Source organism: Pelmatolapia mariae, linkage group LG16_19, assembly GCF_036321145.2.
Source record: "Pelmatolapia mariae isolate MD_Pm_ZW linkage group LG16_19, Pm_UMD_F_2, whole genome shotgun sequence".
Taxonomy (NCBI): domain Eukaryota; kingdom Metazoa; phylum Chordata; class Actinopteri; order Cichliformes; family Cichlidae; genus Pelmatolapia; species Pelmatolapia mariae.
In genome coordinates this window covers 29,035,435-29,060,190 of record NC_086241.1, presented here as the reverse complement: position 1 = coordinate 29,060,190, position 24,756 = coordinate 29,035,435, and the positions used below count along the sequence as shown (strand labels likewise).

Genomic DNA, 24,756 nt, shown 5'->3' with positions numbered 1-24,756 from the left:
CGACTGGATTCTGGATAAAATGCTTTCCTCTTCCTCCTCAATTCACCCCTCATCTCCTGAACTGAGGTCAGGGCACTAACATACAAAAATGTGCATATCAATTTTTTCAGATTTTGTTGCAGTTACTTATTGCCAGCAGATTACACATGCGACCCTGTGAATAGCTGACAACCAGCTGTACGACAACAACTGGTTATAAGCTAGTTTAGGATTGAGTGTCTTAAAAATCTCTCTTTCCGTCTGGTGTCAATTCTCATATGTCAATTCTCATATGATTGAGTGAGAGTTTATTTTGTAAGTGTTTGAGTAAAACAGGGTTATTTTAACTTCAAGAAAAGTCTCACTAGCACAGGCAAACAGAGGCTAACAGTTGCAAACAAGTGTTATTGGCAGAAAACTTCAGGATGTTTGCAACAACTCGCCTCAATATAGGGCTGGTTAATCTGGGGATACCAGGCATTTTCCTGGTGGGCCGATGGGCCCAAAAAGTGACTCAAGGGTAAAAACATAAAATACTGCAAAATATTTGACACATAACCTTTTATTTATTTATTTTTTAACTCTTACACCTATTGTTAAGTATATGTATTCCTCAAATATATTAAAATATAAAAACAGTAACAGAAAAAAAAAGTTGGTTATGTGGTACAGTCTGAATTTAATGTTTTGATCTCTTTTGGCTGACTACAACATGTTTGTCCTATAGCAGCCACCATAGCACTGAGAAGAGTTGACTACAACAGTGTTGGGGAGTAACGGAATACATGTATCGCCTTTACGTATTTAAAATACAAAATATGAGTAACTGTATTCCGTTACAGTTACCATTTAAAACGGTGGTATATAGAATACAGTTACTTTGTTGAAATAAACGGATTACACTGTGGTACTTTCCTGTTTCATATTGTGGCGGGTCAGGATTGTTTGGTTTTGTTTGACAGCTATGTTCTGTTGTTCCAGGCGGCAGCGTTACGGTTGCCATGGTTACAGAGTGCCGCGCCCTCTCTGCGACTGTGTGTTTCCTGGGTGAGAGAGCGCCTTTTTGTTGTTGTTGTTGTGCTAAGCTAATAGGCAGAATGCTACAGGCATAGCCCTAAAGAATGTAGCCTCATGGGCAGTGTAGTCCGTGCTGCAGGGAGAATGGACTACCATACCCGTTATGTGTCTGTGAGCGCGAGGAGGGAGAAAAAGGAGAGTGGAAAAGTACGAGCTGTCATCGAGCAGAAACGGAAGCTGGAAGCATGTAAATATAATAATAACCACTGCAGCCAAGAAGAGTGCCTGACGAGCCCAGTTGTAAGTACGCTATTAAGACTCGACTGTACACTGTGTTCGTGTTTTCCTCCGAAACAATAAGTTCCGTTGGAGCAGCCTTTCAACGCCTCTCTCTGTCTCAAACTTGACCCAGACAACAAAGTAAAGCTATTTTTCGGCTACGAGCCCGACACGGAGTCCGACGTATTAGCCAGAGGTCCCTTTACTATGGTTCGGAGCCGCGGACCTTCAGTAATAGTAATAAATCACACAGCAATAGTACATTCATGTAGTTGTAAAAAGCATGATAATATATTAAGTAATCCAAAGTATTCAGAATACGTTACTCTCATTGAGTAACGTAACGGAATACGTTACAAAATACAATTTGGGGCATGTATTCTGTAATCTGTAGTGGAATACATTTTTAAAGTAACCTTCCCAACACTGACTGCAATTATGCAATCTGCTGCCATCAAGTGGTGAGATTTTACAAACTGTAACTTAAAAAAAACTCAAACCCAACAGCAAAATATGCTAAACATTTTAATAAAAATTCCTAAGAAGACAGTACTTGATGGACTTTTACTGCTTTTTCAGCAGAGCATCATATATAGTGTTTCTCACAACTGTAATGAATTGTAGTGGCACAAACATTTCCAGGACTTTTTTTTATGTGTGTCTCCTGATGGGCTGGATCCAGTTTATTTCTCTTTTATGTATTTGTTCTCTATTAATGGGAGTGTTTATTTGGAAACAGCAGTGCTTAGTGGCTAGCTTTTGGCAGGAAGAGAACCTGGGTGTATATGGACTTGATGGAACGTCTGAGCATTTATGAAGTATTGTCACAACAACAGTAACTACCAATGATGCCATTGCGCACTGTGTGTGTTTAATTTATCTGAGCAATGATTGAAAATAATTTTAACTATCTATTATTTATATTTATTTATATATCTACCTAGCTTGAAAGAAACTCAACTGTCCTGAATCCCTTCCTACATTTGAAATTGTAAATTTGATTTAAATTTCCAACTCCCGGTACAGCCGAAAACCATGCTTTTGTTTTGAAGTGAATTAGACGGAAGTTGTTTGCTATGGTTGAATGTTTAACTTGACTTTAGCTAGTCGGAGCGAGCCTATGCTTGACACACTTACCCACACCATACACACACACAGTGTTGCGGCCTCTCCCCGAGCTTGTTCCGAGATTACGCCGCTTTCATCGGTTAGACAAACTAACGAATCGCCGGTGAAAGACAGACTCTGCCCCCGTCCTGCGCTGTGTGTAACGCTGGTTAGCTCCGGTACAAGCTGGGAATGTATTTTATTTAACAATTACATGACGACTTGTTCTCCGTACGGTTGCGGGGGGGACGCTTGTTAGCAGGGCTGAGATTTTAGGCATTTTAAAGTTGCACCGTGGGTGCATACAGGCCACAACACCTCTAGCTAACTGAGTACCTTGATAAGTGACAGACAACATCTTGGGCGTCTGTGTTTGTTTCGGTGAAGCCGCGGAGGTCTCCAGCAGCAGCCATGGCAGGGACACGGACAGCTGCTCTGCTGGTCCTGGTGTGTTTACACTTCCATCGCTCCGGCTCTTTCAACCTGGATGTGGATAATCCCTACGTATACTCCGGACCCGAGGGGAGCTACTTCGGCTTTTCGGTGGACTTCTTTAAGCCTTCAAACAACCTACAGTAAGATTTGTAGCAGAGTAGATGGTTATGGTGATGATGGTGATGGAGAAGCGCCTGTTCAATGTAACCTTTGGTTTGCTTTACTTTACATTATATATGCTTCTGTTAAAGTACTTTACTAAAGTTTTACACTTGGGCCCTTTTCTTTTTAGTGACAAGTTCTCAGCTAGTAATATGTTTTTAAGATTTAACATGACAACAAATTAGAAGACAGTCCATTAACAGCAGTCCATTAACTTTTACTTGAGTACTTTATTAACTAAATCGTAAGGGCTGAATTTTACAGGCAATTTGAATTTATATCTTTTAAGAAAAGGGTTTTCTCCCTTCACAGCTACACCAGCTGTAACTTTATTTAAAATGAACACAGACAAACAGGAACAGTGCCCAGAGGCCATGTAGGCTTGTTGCTGTCTAAACTCTCGTCCACTGAAGCAGTGGATATCCATGGTTATCCAGTTTTACTGAAGTGAAAGTAGTTCTCTCAAAAGAACACTACTGATCTAGTTGTTTTCAGACTCTATTTGTTTTGTTAATTTGCATCATTAACAGACTAAATGCAGTCCCAAAATAGTGCAGATGCCCTCAGTCATAGAGGAGGTTTAACCTGAGGTGCATTTAAATTGTGTTTCCCATATTGCCAAGTGTCATAAAGGTTCCTGAAAAATGTTTTTAAAAAATATTCCCTGAAGTGTGTGAGACATACTAATAACAGTCTTATCATCTGTCTTTATGCTTCCTGGTCTTGTTTCTTGCTGTATCTTTAGAGTGTCTGTGTGAAATGATAGCAAAAAGCTGCCTGTCATCCTCTCTCCCTGCACAGAGTTTCTGCAGCAGTTTTGTAGATGCACATTAACAAACTTACACCGTGCTACTTTCTATGTATATTAAGAAAACAGGTGTTTTTTTTTCCAGACATCTTTAAAACATCATCCTATAACCCATACCCCAGTTGTTCATTTTTTTGTGTTAAATCAGTTCTTGTGGATTTCATTCCTTGTTCAACTAAACATATATCAGTAGGTACCCAGGAAAATGTCAGTTTATTGCAGATAACTCCCTCATAGCAGAGCCCTGTTGACCTTGGTACAGGAACATACTCAGATTCTGTAACTTTGTGTTTTAACTTCCTATCTAAAACCACTATGCTGTGCAGATAAACATCGATTGCCTGCCATTTCTCCATATTTGAGAAAATATCAGAGAAATGTTGCAGTCTCATGTGACAATAGACTGACAGAGTGGACAGAACGTTAGACTTTCATCTACAGTAGCCTGAAAAACATTGAATCCTTTTAGTAACACTAATTAGATCAGCACTGAAATTCACTGCCCATATTACAGTTATTGCCATGGTCAGAGTGGATTTGTATAATATGATATCAGGACCGAAGCTGGCTGAACATGGCTTAATAATGTAAATATTTCCTCATACAGAACACGGTCACTGTGGAGACTCGTTTGGTTCTAGTTATTAAAAAGGAACCTATAGATCTTTTTTTTCCTCAAAGGGGCCTAATGCATATCAATCATAAGCTGTATAAAGCATGGTCGTAGCTACTGTGACGCCACCCATCACCCATTAGTGTTTGACTGCTGCCATTTTGGTTTGCTGAACCCAGAAGTGACTGTGGTTAGATGATAGGGTGGAATGATAAGTTGTCGCTAGGAAACGTCATCTATAAACCATATGGGTTGAATGCACAGTTACAGATGCCTACTAAATAGTGCTAAATAACAGACAGACACTACAATTTCACTCACCAAAACTGAATTACAAACTTCTTAGATGCTCCGTACCACACCCATGTCGTCAACAGTTGTTTAAACATGGTGACTCCAGTTAGTGAAGCTGAAACCCAGCGGGTACCAATCAGCTACAGCTAAACATGTTGTCAGCATTTAGATGGATGAGTTATGAGAATAAATACAAATCCCCTCATACTAGAATTGTTATGAAGGTGGACACTCTCCACGGAGGCCAAAAACAGTTTTTGCGCCAGGCTGTAAACAGGCCTTTTAATGCATCTATGGGCACTGTCTCACATTTAGAGCTATATATTGTGTTAAATAAAAAAGGTCAAAAGTTTTCATTCATTTTATAAATCTCACAAAGCTATGTCAGCCAAATGTTACAAACAATAAGCTACGCTAAGTTCAGGCTATCATTCAATTTTATTAGCTAGTTTGAGGCAGCAGTAGTGGCTGGAAGCTAAAAAAAACCCCCAGCGTAACAATGTGTGGCCTGCAGTAATTACACGTATTGAGAGATCACTTGATTTGTAGCTGTTTTCCTGTTGTTGTTTTAATTTTATTCTACTGACTGTGGTTCCTGTCAGCTTTTAAAGTAACCACATTAATCAGTACAACCACTTCGGTCTCACTGAACCAGCGGCCTTTTAGCACGGCAGTGTTTAACGGATTAAAAGTTTTCATTCGTTTTATAAGTGGTCAATACCTTAGGTAGTGAAAACAGTTGAAAAGGAAAAAAATGTCCACTGAATGGCTCTTTATAAACAAATCCTGTGTCACACTGCAGGGAAACCTAATAAAGACCTACTGTTCACATGAAAACTGTTGGTTGTCTCTTGCAGCATCGCTACAAGCAGCCAAATCATGTTTTATATTGCTGAGGAAATTTGTCATGTTACTGCAGCATCTACAGATGGGAGATGATCTGTGTTTCATATGTTTATTAGATTAAGAACTAGTCAGTAGGGGATGTTCCAGGCAATGATACTTTTGGACAAACACTCACTGTTGCAGCACTGTGGCTCTGTAGACCTCTTTAAAGGGACACCAATACTACACATGAAGGTCATTGTACCAGTCTCGGTCAGTAGTACTGATAATATCATCTTCTGGTGCTCTGGGTGTTTCTCCTGTAGATTTGTAGTCCTGTGTGATTTATGCAGAGTAAGGACATCAACACTGGAAGAAATGAGCAGGTTGAAAATAAAAGCAGCATCCAGTGTTTTCTTTCTTTTCTTTTTAAATTTAGTTTGAACCGTATTAGAGACTAAAGTTCTGCTTTCACCACAGACTTCCTGGGGAGTATCAGTCTTTTGAGGAACTCCTCTACTTAAGATTTAACTGGATGAACCAGAGTTTAAAGTTCTGTGAGATGGTTAGATCCCCAGAAAGTCCCTGCTTTGGTGCTAGATAAAGTGTGTTTATTAGTTCACTGTGCTTCAGTAAATTGAACACACGGCTGAACTCTTGGCCTTTTTATGCATTAATCCATATCCTTATGCTAACAATATCAATCTCTGTGCTAAATATAAAAGCCTGCCTGAGATGTGGTGAAAAAAAATGCTGTTATTGGTATTACCTACACCACAAAGTTGGACAGTGACGACGCCCTGACTATGAGAAGATGGGGAAAAATCCCACCACCTCATCACTGCGCCTCAGTCTGAGCTATAATTAATTTTAATAACCACCCAAGACTGTCATTGAACTCTATAGCAGGAATAAAGACAAAACAAAAACAATGCAGATATATGGCAATGTTGATGTTCATTTTACGTGTACAGCAATGATTTAAAAATCTGATTTATCTGTCAATTTTTTTTTCTCTTTCAGACGCAAGAAACCTAAAAAGATTACGTTAACATTTGTTATGAGCAGTTAAATATGACACTGCAGTTTATAATAATACTGTTTTATTGTCACAACAAGTCGTGGACCGCTTGTTTACACTCTTCCTGACTCTGCTTGGATTAGCTTGTTGTCATGTTTGTGGCATTTGTGTGGCAGAGTGCACTCTGTATAAACTAAGCAACATCAGCACTCGTTTGAAGGGTATTTCTCCAAGCACTTCTTTTTTTTTTTTTTTTTTTAAAAACTGTATTTATTGGCTGTTATAAATATCATTGTGGATATATCAGCAAATAGCCAGAATTAACCAATATATTAACCCTGTCTATTTATCTATCAAGAAGTATACATATTAGTATAGCTAATATGCACATTGCATATCCATATGAAGTATTTGATGAGTTCTTTCACAGACTTTCCTCATATCATGTAGGCCGAGTTCATTCACAGAAAAAAGTAAAGCTGCCATATTTTGAAACACCAGCTGACTCATGTATGCACAGGTTTTTAGACTGAGGTGGTAACAGATGACTGAAAGATTAAGCTTTGTTTCCTAAGCTGAATCAGACACAGTTTAGCCTCTCTTGGTCATCTTAATTACTGCACTTGTGGCTTTTTCTGTATGAGTTGGTGGCTGTTTGTGTTACGGAATAACGTCCTGTCCTCTCCTCAGGTCAGACGTTCTGATTGGAGCTCCTCGAGCTAACATGTCTGCGGACAGCATTGTGGAGAGAGGAGCAGTGTACAGCTGCCCCTGGGGCGGATCCAGCGCCTGTCAGCAGCTGGTGTTTGACAACAAAGGTACCAGAAGACCCCTTAGTTTGGTTAAAACCTCTCCCCCATCACCTTAGGGTGGGTTTAACCTTCAATATCTCTCCCTCCTTTAATGAAAACCACTTAGAATTTACATTTAATTTCAGACCATGATAGATAACATAAACAGTTTTCAGTAATCGTATTACTGATTGGATACTGAGGGTTCAACTCAGCCTGTTTCTGTTGTTTTCATGCTAAGACACATTCAGGAATGTGCGTTGAAGCAGAATGTGTGTGGACTCGTCCATGTACTGTGAGTGACTGACAAACTGCTGCCTCCTGTTTATCCATGTTGCAATCATCTCTCTCCAGCATTGATCATAATTTAGTAATTTACTGGTTCTCTTTGATTGTGAAAGGACAGATAAGCAGAGCACTGTCTTCACTGTAAATATTTACACAGTGATAAACAGTTATAATTTGGTTATGTTCTGTGATGTGGGTATTAATCCCTTTATTGTCTTCGTAGAATTTCAGTAATTTTTCTGTGAGGCAGCAGCACCCACACGTTCCAGGAATCCTGGAAGCTTCACACAATAAAATGTCCTTTTCTTAGGTGCAAATGGTGATTATTTCCTTTATATTGAATGAACTGATTATGAAGAACAGCAGAAGTTGTCAAGAAAATGTTTTTGGTCATATCTGTTGTTTTTATCAGGGCAAGCCAAAGTTACTCACTTTCAGAGAATATGTGGCATTTTGGATCTATAAATGAGTAAATCTGTGTTTCACACACTTTTCTGACTACCCCACATGTGATCCAGAGCTTTAAATGTTCTTGAGTACTAATTAATCTATATTTTTGGCTAAAAACTGCTGTACACTGATATCAAAAATAGCGGATAAACTGAAACTGAGAGTAGTTGGTGAACCATTGACCCACTCAAGAGCCATAATTTCTCTCAGGAGCTTAAAGAGAGTCATATTGAGCTAAGACTTGTCAGGATTTTACCTGATAAGAAAGCAAATGTAGGGCCCTCCCACTTTCTGTTCAGTACACTGATAGTCTTATTGTCAATGAATAGGAGCTAATGAAGCTAAATGGCTAAAATAATGAAATCTACCTGTTTCTATAGAAAATGTTTTTGAAAACGCAGAACTGATAATATGTTTGCAAAACAATGCTTATGTCCTATAGTTTTACTTAAAGGAGGCTGATCTTGCGCATGAAATGCTACCATTCTGCATGGTGATTGGTCAGTTAGAGGTTAGTGACAGAACAAACTCACTTCATGGTTTCTTTTCCGCTTCCTTTCAAGCAGAAACAAGCATGTATAAAAAAGCAATTGATTTTTGTGGTCGAATGAAAATTCCTAAGAAAATTTTCAGCTGATTTCTCGTGTCGTGCCAGAACTCAGAATGGCAAAGTGGGACTTGTTTCTGTGTCATTCTTGCGACTCAACAAATGGGATTGCATCTATTTTCATAAGCCCGTCTGTCAAAACCATAATAAAAATGTCTAAAACCATTTCCTTCCCTTATGAAACCAGAAGTTCAGATGGGTGTTCTTGAGTATTTAAATGTAAAAAAGGGAACTGTGCAGCAGACGTTTATGTTGCTGTCAGCTTTGCATACATGAAGTGTACATTTTTAAAGTCTCCTCTCTAGACTTAAAGCTAGCCTATGTGACATTTGAAAGGTAAAAAAGGAAAAGTATAATTTATAAGAAATCGTATCCGTTTTTGTTTTGTTTTTCCCTCCATCCATGTTAGTGCCTGATGTTTTGCAAAAGTTGTGCCATTTCCAAGCTTCTTCTTGGGAGACGATGTGGTCATATGTGAACACACCTTCTTCCTGCCTGACACATTTAATTTAATTTAATCATTTGACTTCTGCCTGCTGTTCTGTCTGGATGTCCTCCTTACTGATTCAGACTGGGAGGTGGTCAGTTGGCTGTGAGAACCTAGAAGTGTTTTGTTGTTAAAAGTATTACATTCAGAAGCCTTGTTACTTTTGACAGCTTAAGAAGGACAAGCTGTGGTGTGCTCACCACTGACTTTAAAGCCGGAAGAATCACACCTCTGAATGCTGCGACACCCAGCACAACACTAGTGGTTTAAATTGCTTTAAATGTAAACTGAGTGTGTAGCTGGTTTATTGCTGGTGTTACCAAGGTCTCTTTGAGTGTCAACAGTATTGTGTCATATAAAGATTTAAAAGATGTCTATAAGAGGTAGTCTTTTAAAACAGACCTTATCCTCTGGTGAAACAGTGCAGCCGCAGTGTTTCCAAATTGCTGGTGACTGCACGCATTGACAGATATGACTTATAGATTTCATAATGGGGCTGGGTGACTGGGGCTATATGATTAACTTTTCATGCTAGCTTTCATTTTTGAAGAGTAGGTGTTAAATGAGTGACTGTCATCTTTTAGAGTGTAGGTTTAATGTCTTCTACACACTGGAGTGAAATACAAAAACACACCTAAAGATCCAAGGGAGAAAAATGGCAGGCACAGGAGAGCAAAGACAAGCCAGGTGTTGATGTTACCTGAACAGTATCCTTGGGGCAATTGAGTTCATGTAGCAACCACTGACACATACTCTAATAATGATGGCAAAGCACTGACTTGCCCCAAAGCGATGAATAAACTTCTTTTTGGGTGCTTTGTGTTTTAAGCTATGTTTTTATGCACATTCTTAATTTGAGTTTAAGATATACCTAAGCTGAAATGTACAAGTCTTTTAAAGTCTAAAAAAACCACCCCTCTTAATCTATAAAAGCAAAGTGTGACAAAGTGCAGTGGAAACAAATGATGACGTATATGAAGCATGTGACCTCAAGTTCCACTGAAGCTCTAGCTCCACTAAAGATGTGCAAAAACATCACATGAAAAAACAGAAACGTCATTTCCGTTGTCTTTTCTACACTTTTATCTGGCACTCTTTCAGTTACCTCTTTTTCTGCTGTGGTGTTGGGGTAACCAACCAGCTAGTTTTTTTTTTTTTTGACATAGTCGTTAAGATTGACATAGCAATAGTGAATTAAATCGGTGGGATGGGAGATTTGCATTTGGTAATTAGGGAAATTAATTTGTTTTTCTATGCTTACATTTGCCAAGAAATCTCCAGGGTATACATACCATACATATTTTACCCTAAACTGGAACCACACTTTCTGCCAGTTCCATTAAAAGAGGACATGGAAGACAAAGCGGAATGAGGGAAGTGTAAATAGCCGGAGACAGGGCAGTATGTGTTTCTTTGAGCGAGGCTGTGTAGTTGAGCTTGGTTGGTATTCTGTGGGAGACCTCAGCCATGAAAATAGGAAGTTAAAAAAAACAAACCACACAACACTCCAAAACAGTGATGTCCCGCCCCCTCCAGAGACGCAACACAAACAGCATGGCGTCAATATTGCCCGTGCACAAGCTCTTTGCAGACAAAGAATACATGCAGTATCGTGTTAAAGCAGAGTTCATGCTTCTTTCATTCATGTTCATGTTTCTTTCACCATTTAAACCAACAGAGAATATTCTCCCTCCTCCTTTGAAAAATCTGACACTGACATTTGACACATACACTTTGAGTGGCACGTGAATAAAAACTGAAATCTTTACCGCCACAGTTAATGAAACTGCTTTCATTTTCCAGTAAAATAATGTTAGACATTCAAAGTTAAAACCTACAATTTAGCTCTCTAAATTTCTTTTAAAAGCCACAATTGCTACGGAATAAATATTGTGTTGATCAACAGTATTGCTTTTGCTGCTTTTATTTTGCTTTCATAAAACTATTATAGAATAGTGCAGGATTTAGTTGGAAACCTGCAGACTTTTTCAAAATACCTTCAGCTCTATTATAATTTGGCTTTTTGGCAGAAGTATTCAGTGCTGTGTACTGTACGTATATCTGTCTTTAATCAACTGATTTTGGCCTGTAGCTCTACAGCACTGGAATACCTGCTGAACAGTTGGCTTCATGCAGCCTGCTGTTACAGGCCTCTTATGTCCATAAAAGGTAAATTTGTCTTACATAGCCTCAGTAAGTCTTGTAAAGCAGGCTGCCTAGTGCAGGATGTTTACTTTTCAACTTGTTCAACTTCATCTCCTGATGTTACAGTCAAATTGATCAGCAAATGCCTTCCCATCTGCCTTAGAGCAGGACACGGTCAGCACTGAGAGCCTGCAGGCTCGGACAGAAACCAAACATGTTCGGTGACACTCTTCTCTTTTGGTCGTAATGTAGTTAGTCAGTGGCCTAGTTATAATGCTGTTTGTGTGCGCGCACGTGTGAGTGTGTGTGAGCCCATGTGTGTGCTTTTCCTCACAATAGAGGCCTTTGTTGATGACCTGAGTAATTACTGGCCAAAAGCTTTACTGGACCAGAGAACAGAATTAACTGGAATTTGACTGTGTGTGGGTGTGTGTGTGATTGTGTGTGTCTGTCTCACAGTGACCCAGACTCAGCATTAATCTGTCCTGACTCAGTTTTTTTTTTTTGGTTGTTTTATTCTGTCTTCGAGAATATTGTGTACAGCAAATATATAATAGTTTTTATATATTTGCTTTTATGTGCAGCACATAGCAGGACGTGCTAATGGCGTCTCCATCAGCTTTCTCTGGACTTGTTTAGTGCTCATTAGCAAATTTTAGCACTCTAACATCATGAGCGATACTAGCGTGCAGATGTGAGCGTTAGTTAAGTGTCACAGAGCTGGTATAATAGCTGAAGACTCTCAGTGTTGTTAACTCTGACAAGGAGCTTATGTTATTGGTGTCATTCTGTCTATAAACATGATAGCTGGAAAAGTTTTAAAAGAATTCTGATTAAACTTTGTAGGTGTGCAGAGTGGAGTCATGTTAACAATCCATTAAAATGTGATCGTTAAAAGGTCATCTCGATGCTTTAATGGTCTTAAATGGAAAAGAAGCCTCATAACTTTGAAACTATGATTCTCACAAGTGTGGTATGAACCGCCAACATATAGGAAATACTGTATAAAGATTTAAAATATGATGTTACATATGACCTCTGGCCTCTCCTTAGGTCAGAGGTCATAGTAATGCTATTCATAATGCTCGATAGAGCTACAAAAAATGACAATAGGTTTTCAGAATGACAGGAACATGTCGTCATAGGATGGTTTATGTGTATAACTGATTTTATTACAACATATGACGTTATACACAGTAACTGGTTATAATCGTTTAAATGAATAACACATTGAGTAAATGTGCAATATTTCTGTTTGTGATTACGAGCTTATTTTGTATTCAAAACAAACTTTTCACTTGATATTTATCACTAAAGATTTAAATGAATACTAAACCATTTACTGAACAATGAAATGAATGCTACTCACACTTTATCCATGTAAATAAAAAGAAAAATGTACTGAAAATGATCCCAGGTACAGTACAATGTGTTTCAACAGGATAAACTTTGCGGTTGTTTTTACTGCACTACAAACTTTTTAAAAGTACGAAGTACGAAACTTTTTAAAAAGAACAAAGAAAAAACTGTTCCCCTAAAAGTGAGCTGATAGCAAGTGAGTGAGCTGCCTTGGTGGAGGTTTGTTGTTCTCACAACGTGAATGTCGATAATAACAAATTTTTTGGTTAGCAAACAACAAACAGTGTCTGAGTTTGTTGTCATGGTGACAGTCCTTTTAAGATGGTAACTAGCTGGCAGGAAACAGTTGGCATCATGGCTCCTTGATTCACCACCATAATTACAGATTAGGTAAGACTGATGCAAGTTATTGCCAAACTGGGAAACTAATCCTTTTGTACTTCATCCCTCGTGTCCACTGGGCACTAGAGCGCTCTTTTATCAACCAAACATAGCTCTGAGAGTCAGAGAATTTGAATTTAGCTGGAACTGCCGAGGCTGGAGTTTCCCGTCCTGGTGGGAAAATCCCAAACTGTCCGTGTGTAATATCTGCCCAGGCTTAAATATTTACCTGCTTATTGCTTGTAAATATTTATCTGATTTCTATGGAAGTCGTCCTTTTGTTTCACTAATTCAGAGCTCAGTTTGTTATTATGTTTTTGTTTTTTTTATTGTTTGTTTTTTCACTCCAGCTGGGAGCAGTCAAATGCCAGCTGTTGTCTCCTGACAGCATTCCTATTATACACACAGTGTCAGTCAGTGAAACCTGTGGAATCACAGGCATGTGGATTTGTGTGTTATATTCCTCAGAGTAACTGCTATTTACATTGTATATGTACAAAGCTATTATCAGTGTAAGTAACATTTTTTTCATGATTCACATTTAAAACAGAGCTTTTAGTGACCCAAGTGCTGTACAAAGTATGTATAGCTACAGTATGTACACACACAAGAATGTCATTAAATAGAAAAGTAAAAAGTGGGCGCAAAATACACAATTTAAGATGTTTGAAGCACCTCCATTGGGTTGTTTTGTTGAATGTTTTTCAATAATTTATTAAACATTGGTTATTATGTGAAGATATAGTCAGATAATTTTGAGATTTTCAAGAACTTTATTAAAGAGCAGTCGAAAAAGGCATGAAATGCTGTGATGGCACATACTGTCAGTGGTGTATAAGACTGTCATCAGTGTGCAAATGCCACTGTAAGGAAAAATGAAGCATACTTTCTATTACATGGCATTACGTAATTCCAGATGTTGTAGTTCAAATCCTGTTGCTTATAATAATAAACAGCAACTGTCCATATGCAGTACTGTGCTAAAGAAGGTCAGGATATCTGGACTCAAGAGCAGAAGTGCTGTTTGGTCTCTCAGTCATAGTGAGACCTACTTCTCATCAGCATTGGTGAAATCTCTGTAGCTCAGTTGGTCATTTTGAAACAAAACGTGTGTTTGCTAAAGTGTGAGGTCTGTAATTAGATCTCTGATGCAGAATGTGAGTGGTCATAATTGAAATCATACAGCGGTCCACAGGTCAATGAAAAGATGACCTTTATAGAGAGACTGGGGGAATTTTGCAGCCTTTTAAAACGTGTGTCATAGCACGTGGGATGTGCTTATGTGTAATGGAGAGGGTGGCTACGCCAGTCTTGAATTAAATTTAAAAAAACACAAAAACATTAAATTTCAGTGTGGTGTTCATCATTCAGTGTTTATTAGGAAGAACTGTGCTTAAGATGTAATTAATGGTGTATGTTTGCAGTTGTAGTCATGCTGCGATCTGTCTGATTGTCTCCTGTTTTTCTTCCTGAAATATTCATCCTGTCTGTCCTTCTTTTAGGACACTGGAGATTTTCACAGCACTGCAGTCATTTATAGCCACAGCTGTGTATGTGTCATAAGTCTATCAGAATTCTAAGTTTATCCATGTTTGAATGGTACTTGGTGGCAGGAAAAAAAACATATGCTGCCCAAACATTATTAAACATAGGTCAGAGCTTTTCCATTGGAAAACTGCTGCACTAAACTTTTAACAAAGACTGTCCCATGTCACATTACAATTTACCAATCAGGAGTCTTCCCTGATTATGATGGAGTCCAGACAGTCGACCATTTATTTCCTCTAGTTATTGCTAATTTGAAAAACCTGGACAGTTTTGTGCTGCTGCAGATTTAAAAAGGGGAAAACGGACATCTTGAGTATTAGTTCAAAATTTGTATTTGTGTGTTTAAATATATTTTTCTGCTGCTTTATTTTATTTATTCTTTTTTTTACCATCGTTGTTCTCTAATTTAAATTGTTTAACAATGATCTTTTTCTTTTTGCAGACGAAAGGACGAATAATGGGGCTAAGATGGAGTTTAAATCCAAACAATGGTTTGGAGCGTCAGTGCGATCTGATGGAGAACACATTCTGGTAAGAAACACGGCATGTAAAATGTCTGAGGAACAGCACTAACTTCATGCCTTGCCTCATGGGCTTTCTGTCCAAAGTACCCAGAATGTTTTGTCTCACTGCCGTTTTTTTCTTCCTGCTGAAGTGAAGACCTCTGAACTTTTGGATTGGTCAAATGTACTGATCTAGCATTTTCAAAATCCTACAATTCCTGGTTGTAGTATGCAGATGATTAAATAAATCATTTCCATGGTCAGTCCACACTTTTATATATCTGATTTGACCACAGGAGCAGTGTAGGAGCTTCAGTTGTTCTAAAAATCCTGAAACCTTTGAGCCAAACCTTTGTGTAAAGGTGAAGGACAGTACAGTGCATATAAGCTATGAAAATAACACAGCAGCTCATTTTGTTTTCGTCCACTGTTCTTGTTTCATCGTGGTCGGATATGTCATAAAGTTTTTGCATCAGTTAGTGCCAGTAGTTCTCCACCACAACTGAAACAGAAAGGCTGAAAGGATCCACTGCATCACCTTCCCAGAGTCCCCACAGTTAATGTGACTTAGAGGATGAAGCACAGTTTTACCAAAAATCGACACCAACCATTTTTACACTGAATTAATATGTCGCTGGATTTGTTTGTTTTGTCTATGTGTGTATGCTCTGTAGGCGTGTGCTCCCCTTTACCAGTGGTCGACCTTTGGTGTCTCTGAGCGTGAGCCTGTGGGAACTTGTTACCTGAAGAAAGGAAACCAGGTGGTTGAATACTCGCCCTGCAGAACAGGTATGTTTGTTTCTTCCTGTCGTAGTATCTGCAGTGGAATTCTGTTCTTACCCCTCCCAATTCAAGTGCAAAATCTCAGCTACGGTGGCCTCTGTAGGACAAACATATTTCAGAAAACATTTAGTATGTTTTCCATAACAGCCCGCAGCTGGACATGTTTCAACACTACATGTGCATACTATATTTTAATATATTTGAGTAATATTGACACTTAGCAATACATTAGGAATAAGAAAATAATACGTGAGACATATTGTGCGGTATTTTACATTTTTACCGTGGAGTTACCTCAAAAACTCTGCTCGCTGTTCATCTGTGATAAGTGTAGGCTGTCAGTCTGCTGTTTACCTCAGCTGTCAGTATGATACAAGACGACGAGTCAGTGACGGTGATACTGAGGTGAGCTTTTGAGGAGGTGCTGAATTTTTCTGTCAGTGAGTGCTGGTGGTTTTTGCTGCTGGAAGTGAATGTAACATTATTGAACTTTGGGTACTTTTGAATAAACTCTCATACAATGTGAGAATGTAATCAAACTTCATGTCAGAGGTAAAGTGTGATTTTTAGCACACTCCAGCCTAATATTAGCTTATAACCAGCTGTTATTGTTTAGCTGGCTCATTTTCAGATGTCCAGAGACTGGAGGGTCGCATTTTTAATTTGCTGTATATAAGCAGTTTCAACTATGTCAGGAATAAATGAGCGTTTTCATGCACATTTTCATGTTAGGGCTCTGACCTATGTTCAGTTCAGACTGAACTAAGATCTTCAGTAAGGAGGAAAAGGATGAGGTGGAAATGAGGAAGGAGACAGCAGCAGAGGAGGAGACACGTAATAAAATATTAAATAACCTCAAAAAAGGACGTTTTTAGTTTTTTGTATTTAATTGATATTTAAGCAGTTAGTTTGTTAGTTTTTACCCCACTTTACAGCTGGGTGGCATGGACACCCAAGTTTTTGTGAGTGCGATAACTCCAGGACGAGGCGACATAGGAATTTGAAATTCAGACCATAGGTGCGTCTGCTAAAAAGTCTTGAATGAGTTTGAATCTCAGTGACCTCGTCTTCAAGGTCAGGATGAGAGGTCACGCTTTCTGAAAATCTTGTCGTCATATATCATCATATCCTTGTATTTGGTGCTTTATAATAAATTATGCTATTTTATTTCTTCTCCAGATAAAAACTCACCAGAAGGGCAGGGCTTCTGCCAGGCTGGCTTCAGTGTCGATTTCCTTAAGGTAGGATTCACACAAGCTGTCCCCAAATAACTTGTTATGTAAATTGGCTCAAACCACTCATTGTCAACTACGTCAGGAGTTAGTGAGGCTGTGTGCCGACCTGTCTGCAGCGCTGCTGCTGTGTGAAGTTAGGTGTCAGTACAAATGAACAAATGAGTACCTAATCCAAAAGTAATGTTTAGATTAGTGTCTGAGAGTGTTATTTTATTTTTTTTTATTATCCCTTTAGTTTGTCTTTGTGGACAGTAAACAGGTGGAAGAAATTGTACTTTTAAATGAGTGTATCTTGGTTTACCGAGTGCACCTTGTTTATATAGACAGGAAGAGGCATGAAGAGAGAGAGAAATCTGTCTTGGATATAGTTTTGCAATTCAGAGCCGCATCCAGGAAATTAAATATTGAGTTTTGCTGATTAATATTTGTTTAATCAACAAAACTCAACAACTTGCTGCTGGACGGTGATTTTAAACAAGTCGAGCCTCACACTGCTGGCGCTTCCATAAATGGTTCTGCATAACAGAATTTGCTCATAAAAGAAATTTCTCACAGCATTTTTTCATGTAAGACAAGTTCATGAATTCAAAAACGAGTTTAAGTTATAGGATCACTGTAATACTTAAGATGTATGCTTTGGAGAATTTCAGAGCATCTTAACACTTCAGTCTATACAGTGTCTGTGGGATGACATTCCCATACATAAAGGCACGACCAAATGAGAGTCAGAGAAAACAGTGCAGGCTGAGGAATGTTGTATACACTGCACAGTTAAGCAATTCTGAATCAGGAGATAAAAATGCAATAAGTCTTCAGCTGCAGCAGATTGTCCTTTCATCAACCATCATCAACCATCAATTTGAGGTTTTTAGTTTAGTACAGTAGTGTCACATTCAGCTAGAATTCACTGCCTGTCTATTTGTTACAACATAATGCAAAATTAATAATGGTAGAAATGAAAGATTTGGGGCGAGAATATGATCCCATTCAGGGGAGCATCTGTACTGAATCACTAGTTCAGTAAGTTGAACTGTTAACCCTTTGGAAAAGAATGTGTTTTTTACTATGAGACTGAGTAAGGAGTGCAAGACAAAATCTGGATTTTCCTTTCCCCTCTCCTTTTTTTTATGTCTTCAGAACGACAAAAGGGTGGTGGTGGGAGGACCTGGCAGCTTCTACTGGCAGGGTGAGTGTAACACTGACTACGTGTAGGCGTTTGTGTGTGTGTGTTTTCTGCTGCCACCTTAACGCAAGTGTAGTGACTCACACATGAAAAGAGACAGTTCATTTCCAGGTCATCCAGCCAGCCCTGTTTTCACGGCCCCTCTCTCTGTTTTTTAGTTCAGGGTGAACAGACAGAGACCGACACCTTTTTATGAATGACAAGTAGTAACAAATAAGGCTATGACAGAGCATTCAGGCCGAACACTGTGTCAAAAAGGTGTTTGTATATTCTTCCACATCGTTGATAACATGGTCTGCTGCTCGATGAGGCTTTCAGCTCAGCTGTCAGTGGTTTTAAAAGCTGCTGGATCAGCATGAGCAGTGTGTGCTGTGTCACTGTGGGGTCTGGGGGCAAGAAAACATTTACTGTAACTGTATTTAAATACAGTTTTACGCTAGGTACTTTACCCCTTTCACGCATAGTGGTCACTACAGTGGACAGCTATTCAAAGGCTGTTTTCTTGTATTTGTGTCAGTGTTGATGGTATACTTGCACATAAACCACTACATTGGACATTGATGTGTCACTCCATACCCTGCCACCCACTCCAAAGGTGATGTTGTCCACCTAAGTGGACTTGTAAAAAACTATTTGAAAAGTACATGTTTAAAAAATCCTGTTCAAAAATCTGTTTTTTCATGCCTAAAGATGAATAAAAATACTTAGGAAAATAATAATAATAATAATAATTCATCAGAATCAGAAAGACTTTATTTATCCCCCAGGGGCAATTAACATACAACAGAGCAGCATGATGTTGAAGATAAGGACAGAGCATAAACATGAAAGGGTTAAAGTAAGGTCGTTTTTCTGAGTCTATCCACTGGAATACAGAGAAATAACTATTGTTTTATAACTCTTAACTGAAGTGGACTTTGTATTCAAGTTCAAATTTGGTCCTAAAAACTGTTTTGCTTGTGAGCTGCATATAAAATTCATTTTAACTGTTGCAAATTTGATCAGCATGTGTGGTTGGAATTGAAGCACCCAGAGTTTTTTTTTTTTTTCCTACGTTGACAAAAAGTAACTCGGATTAAAAAATAATGAACAAAAGCTGTGTTATTATGATGTTGTCTGTAGCGTAGTTTTCACAGGTACAGTTGATCAGAATGTTAACAGCTATAGGAAAAAAACACTGATCTCAACTTGTAGTTCACAGCATTACTCACTGCACCATCTCACACTGGACCATAGCATGCATCATCGCACGCTTAAGATTTTAATGAGCAGGTAAAGCTATGAGGTGTGTGTGTGTCTGTCTTTCTATATCTGAGCAGCATTTTGTAATGTTTGTCTGGCCATCTGATATTAGAGGGTGTGACAGGGATTATACCCTGAACGCTGAGTCAGTCACACAATTTTTTTCCCCCCTTTATGGTCATGGTCTTCCTGCGCCTTCCTGTGTTAGCCTAATGATTGTTTCCTGTTGAGTCAGCACTCACAATTACACACCCAACCACACACTCCACACTGTTGTTTCTGATTAGATAGCTGTTAATGCTGCATCTCTGTGGCTCCTTTAATTACAAGTTGTATGTTTTTTGTTTTTTTCTCGACACCAAAAGTGCATCAGCGTGTAAACATACATGTGAAAGAACTTTTTCTTTCTGCCATTTACCTCCTTCACTTTTTTTCTGTTCCCCTAAATTGCTGGTGTTTTTTCGCTTTTATTGTCTCCTGTGCGCTAACATTTTTCTTTTCCATCTTTTTTTCTCTCTTGCTCTCTATCCTCGCTCTTTCCTTGTGTTCTGTCTTGCTTTGCTCTTCTTGTTCTCCTCCATGCCGTCTCCTCTCTTTTCTTCTTCTCTCTCCTCCTCTCTCTTCAGGTCAGCTGATCTCTGATGACGTCTCAGAGATTTTTACCCGCTTCAATAATCAGTACATCACCCGTTATGGAAACACGCTCTCCACCAAGTCAGCCAATGCCCAGTATGACGACAGTTATCTTGGTAACTACACAATCACGTACACACCTTCAGTTAGATTTTCATAACTTCTATGTTTATGTCTCACAGGTCTTTGTTAACCAGTGGGTGGAATCCATCTTTTGCATGTAGTCTGTGATCATCATATTAGTGCTAGTCTACAAGCAGGACCTGGTATAAAGAGATAAAAAAAAAACCCTGCTGCTTGAGTTTTTTTTATGTGCAAAATTAAATAACTGTCAAATATAAAACTATGAATGCAAAGTTTAACAGTAAAGCATTCACACAAATTACAACGTTGCAGCTGCAAGCTTTGAGAACGATCCAAACACAGAGGATGAACTTTTCTAGTGTGTCTAGCTATTGAGAATGTGCCTGTGAATTACAATATATTCAAATTATATACACAAATTCTTATTTAGAGGTCCTTGTGCATCTTTAAACATTTTTTGAAACGATCAAACCCCAGAAAATTTGAACAGTCTGACCGAGAGACTCTGTGATTGTGTTCACAGGATACTCTGTGACAGTTGCAGACTTCAATGGCGATGGAAAGGACGGTAAGAGGGATAATAAAGGGGATTTATATAATGCAAGTGTACTGCAAATACACCAGTGTGAAATGTTCACACAGTTTTCACACACTTATAAAGAAAAGGCTCAGAGTGGGTTGAATTAAATGCTCTGTTTTTAAAGGCAGTGTCCCGAGGACGCCCAGCTTCCCTTTTAAAGCCACAGTAAATGTAACAGTGTTGGGTTTTTTGATTTTCATATAAACCAAGTCAATGGCATAATTATAACAACAATATTTGAAGCAATAGCAAAAAAGTCACATCTGTAGTTAGATGATAACCAGTCTGTTAGTGTCTGTTCAACTTTTTATGCTTCCACAGATTTTGTGACTGGAGTACCGAGGGGGGAGAAGGCGCTGGGTTATGTAAGTGTTACAAGCTCACACACACTTCTCAATGTTTGAACTATGCCAAGTTACGGCTGTTGTCCTAGAGCTTCCATAGTGCAGGACATGCATATTATCCAGTCAGTCTGTGGTCAGTGAGTGTGCCTACCTCAGGGCTTTAGGCAGAGTGCTTCATAGCATCTAACCAACAATTATCAGCTAGTGCTCTGCTTCAGATATTCACTGTCAGTCTTCTCAAGCTCAAGCTGTTTTTGGATGATTGGTGGTTTCTCTTCATCTAGTTGTATAACAATTTAAAGCAAACCGTTATTGAGAGTTCAGAGTTTCAGTTACAAAGACTAACTTCAATTCTCCTTATGTTCATTACATATGGTTAGAGTAATAAACCCACACTTTAAAGACTTAGATCTTTTCATTAGGAAACATAAGCTCGCTGTTAAATATTAATCATTGTGGCTTCAGATTGCATTGCAAATAAAACACAGAGGAAAATAAGCTAAAAAAACAGCACTGTCTACAGCACCATGTGTATAGAAAAGAGTAAGAAAAGAAGACATAACGAAGTACAAATCTCTCTCGGGTTTAATTTTGCAGTTCAGAGTCACGTCTAGGATATAAATATTGAGATTTGTTGATTAATTTTTAAGTAATTGTTGGAGCCAAGGGTATAATGCAGCTGATGTGGGCTATTATAAACCAGTGAAACTGCTTGCACTGGCTTATTACTGCATAAGTGAAGAAGTGGCAAAGATCAGGGAAAGTTGTATAACAGAAACAGATTTTTTTTTTCCTTTCATAACGTCTGGTAAACTTTTAGAGGGGCCTGACCCTTAGATTAGGAACCAGTGCACAAAGCTGGCTTCAACAGTGCTGCTGACATTTGATGATTCTGTGTTATTACTGTAAATGTGTTATGTCAATAACAGAAGCAGAAGATGCTTTATTTTTGTGAGATGCACAGCAGCACTGCTGAGTTCTAAAAGTGTTAATGGGGATTTAGCTGCTGATCTGTGCTGTGTTTTCGATGTTTTAGGTGAACATCTTTAACGGCGCAGTCATGGAGTCCATGATCAACTTCACAGGGTCACAGGTGAGTTGTGGGACAGCCATACTCTGTGGCACAGAAAGCCACAGCTGCTTGTTTCAAAGTGGCTTTGCCCCTGAGGATATAATCAGTAAAACAACCAGGGGTGGAGAAAAACAAAAAATCAGCCCGCGTTCTAGATCAGTTTACAGATTGCACGAGGCCAGTTAGAAATATCGGAAGTTGACACGTGTGTTTGGTTGCCTGGAGGAGACGAGCATCAGCGTGCATTTTAATGTAACAGCTTGTACTATACCGTTTTGAACCTGCTTTGAAATACGGTCTGATTGTGGTTTATTAATCAGCTGTTCACCAACAGTTACTTTTCAAGAAGCTGTAATCCAGATGATATTCACTTATTACATTGAGCAAAATGATCGATCATGTCTCCACAGAGGGGTTATATTCAGCTGCACATTAAGCATCTCAGTGAGCTGCAAATGTATTTTCAGTTTGCTGTAAAACACCTAAATGTCAGAAGAACAGAGCAGTTCTTCCTGCTACCACAAAGAAACGTGCTGGATGCCTTTTTAGTAATGGTCAGTGTCAGATGACAAGAAGAAGAGAGCTGCTCCTGTATCCACTGTATTATTATTTTGGTAGTTCTGAAGGGTTGAAGAAACCAGGCTTTGGATCTTTTTAGGTGTAGAAAATCCTGTGAACACTGATCTTAAATCAAGATGTAAACTGCTCCAGATGCAGATATAGCAGAGGGGGAGGAGGGTGGGGAGGAAAACAGACTGTCATCGCTCGAGTTAATTAGTTCCTCTTCGTTTTCCTGTCTGTCCACCATAGCTCCCCCTCTGAACCTTGTAACCTCACTTTTATCAGTTTCCTGCTGCCTGCTTTCTCTTTAAAGAGACAGACGCCTCTCCCTGACGTCAAGCCTCTCACTCCTCCTTTTGTTTTCTCTGAATTTCTTCTGTTTATGCGATCTCACCTCTGATATCATTGTGCTAGTCGCTGGGTTGTGGTTTGAGAACGGCCTCTTATTTCACTCAGAAGCTGCTGATGGACTGTGTTTCTTTACGAGGAGAAACATCATTCTAGCTTGTATCAGAGATGCAGCCATTACATCACAACTATTTACAGAGATATAACATTGAGTTCCTAAAGAGTATTAAATTCAAAAGGCCACAGTAGTCTGACAGGCAATAAATGCTTTTGATTTTGTAATGCTAATATAATATGCTTAAATAAAAAGTTCAATCTAAAGATTTCCAATCTGACCAAAATGTTTGTGACTGCGTGCTTTCTTGTGTAAACTCACGATTCCATCTCCTCTACTCTCCTTCGCTGTCATCTTGTAGATGGCCGCATACTTTGGACATTCTGTTGCAGCTTTTGATGTCAACAATGACGGGTGAGTACGTGTTTGTGTGTGCTCATACAATTTCCCCATCTGTGGTTTAAGACAAGTCCTCCAACAAAAGAATAGATATATTCTTCTGTACGTAGATATCCGTACAGCACCATCCATGGAATTTATGGCAGAACAATTTTTGTCACCACAGTGCAACAATAGGATGACAACATATTTCCACTGAACTGTCTCTCTTTGCAGTTGGTGGCAGTTGGGGGTATTATTTGCTGTGTTTTGCTGCTATTTGGTGTGGTTCTGTGTGTATGTGTGAGTGTGTATCAGTGTTTTCTGCTGTGTTGAAGCTACATATTAAACCGAAATCCATTTTTCTTTAAATATCTGAATCCTACTTCCAATCACCATTAAAATGACAAGAGCTGACACTTAGAAGAGCTAATGTTTGTCCAGCTTGGGTAGTGTTTGGGGGAAATATGAATGGCAGATATTTTTATATTAATGTGTCTCTAAAGTAGACTTTGGTGTACTTGTACCCTCGATAGTGAAGTGAGCTCTGTTATTTTCTCTTGCGAGAGCTCCCGGGTCATTTAAAAGCACATTGAAGACTTTTACAACTGCTTTTATCCTCTCGAAACACTCAAACTTCAACACTATTCACTTTGCTGTCAGCTTGAGCTTTGATGGCCTCTTTTAAGTGAAACCAGAACGCGGCTAAATTTGTGTTTTGAGACTTTACACGTTTGCACAGTTTGCAGTGGTTCATACACTTGTTTACGTGTTTAGTTGTGTGCCAGCTAAAATAAGTGGTGTGAGACAAGCTGGGTGCTAATGCCATCGCTTTAAGGAAGTGGTGAAAATGATCAAACACAACCACCAAACCTCTCAGAGGGTGTTTGACCATCTTATCAGTGTTTCTGTTCAGCATGCTAACAAATGCTGACTGCTTGTTCCCATCTGCTCCTGTTGTGAGAGTATCGTGTTAACTGGTTGATGATGATAAACAGCTGGTTGGTCTCTATTGGTGCGTTCAAGAAAGAGGAAACAATGAGTGTCAGCAAATCTATTAAAATCTATTTATCTGGCAAAGAATGAGAGTGGGTGAAATGTGGGTAACAACGTGGAAATGTGATACTAGAGTTGCTGTTGTGTATCAGTCGACACAGCT

The 24,756-nt window shown here is 38.9% G+C and overlaps 1 protein-coding gene across 1 annotated transcript in view; it reads left to right on the top strand.

Annotated features, from left to right (window-relative positions):
• Positions 1 to 2,387: 2,387 nt before the first annotated feature.
• Positions 2,388 to 24,756, top strand: part of itgav (integrin, alpha V) — a 41,783-nt gene continuing 19,414 nt past the window's right edge. The window contains exons 1-11 of the mRNA XM_063497024.1: positions 2,388 to 2,957; positions 7,231 to 7,358; positions 15,039 to 15,127; positions 15,774 to 15,888; positions 17,062 to 17,123; positions 18,255 to 18,303; positions 20,169 to 20,291; positions 20,783 to 20,827; positions 21,161 to 21,204; positions 22,220 to 22,276; positions 23,581 to 23,633. Coding sequence (XP_063353094.1) covers positions 2,794 to 2,957; positions 7,231 to 7,358; positions 15,039 to 15,127; positions 15,774 to 15,888; positions 17,062 to 17,123; positions 18,255 to 18,303; positions 20,169 to 20,291; positions 20,783 to 20,827; positions 21,161 to 21,204; positions 22,220 to 22,276; positions 23,581 to 23,633 — 929 coding nt within the window. The 5' untranslated portion in view covers positions 2,388 to 2,793. The remainder of the gene's footprint in view (positions 2,958 to 7,230; positions 7,359 to 15,038; positions 15,128 to 15,773; positions 15,889 to 17,061; positions 17,124 to 18,254; positions 18,304 to 20,168; positions 20,292 to 20,782; positions 20,828 to 21,160; positions 21,205 to 22,219; positions 22,277 to 23,580; positions 23,634 to 24,756) is intronic.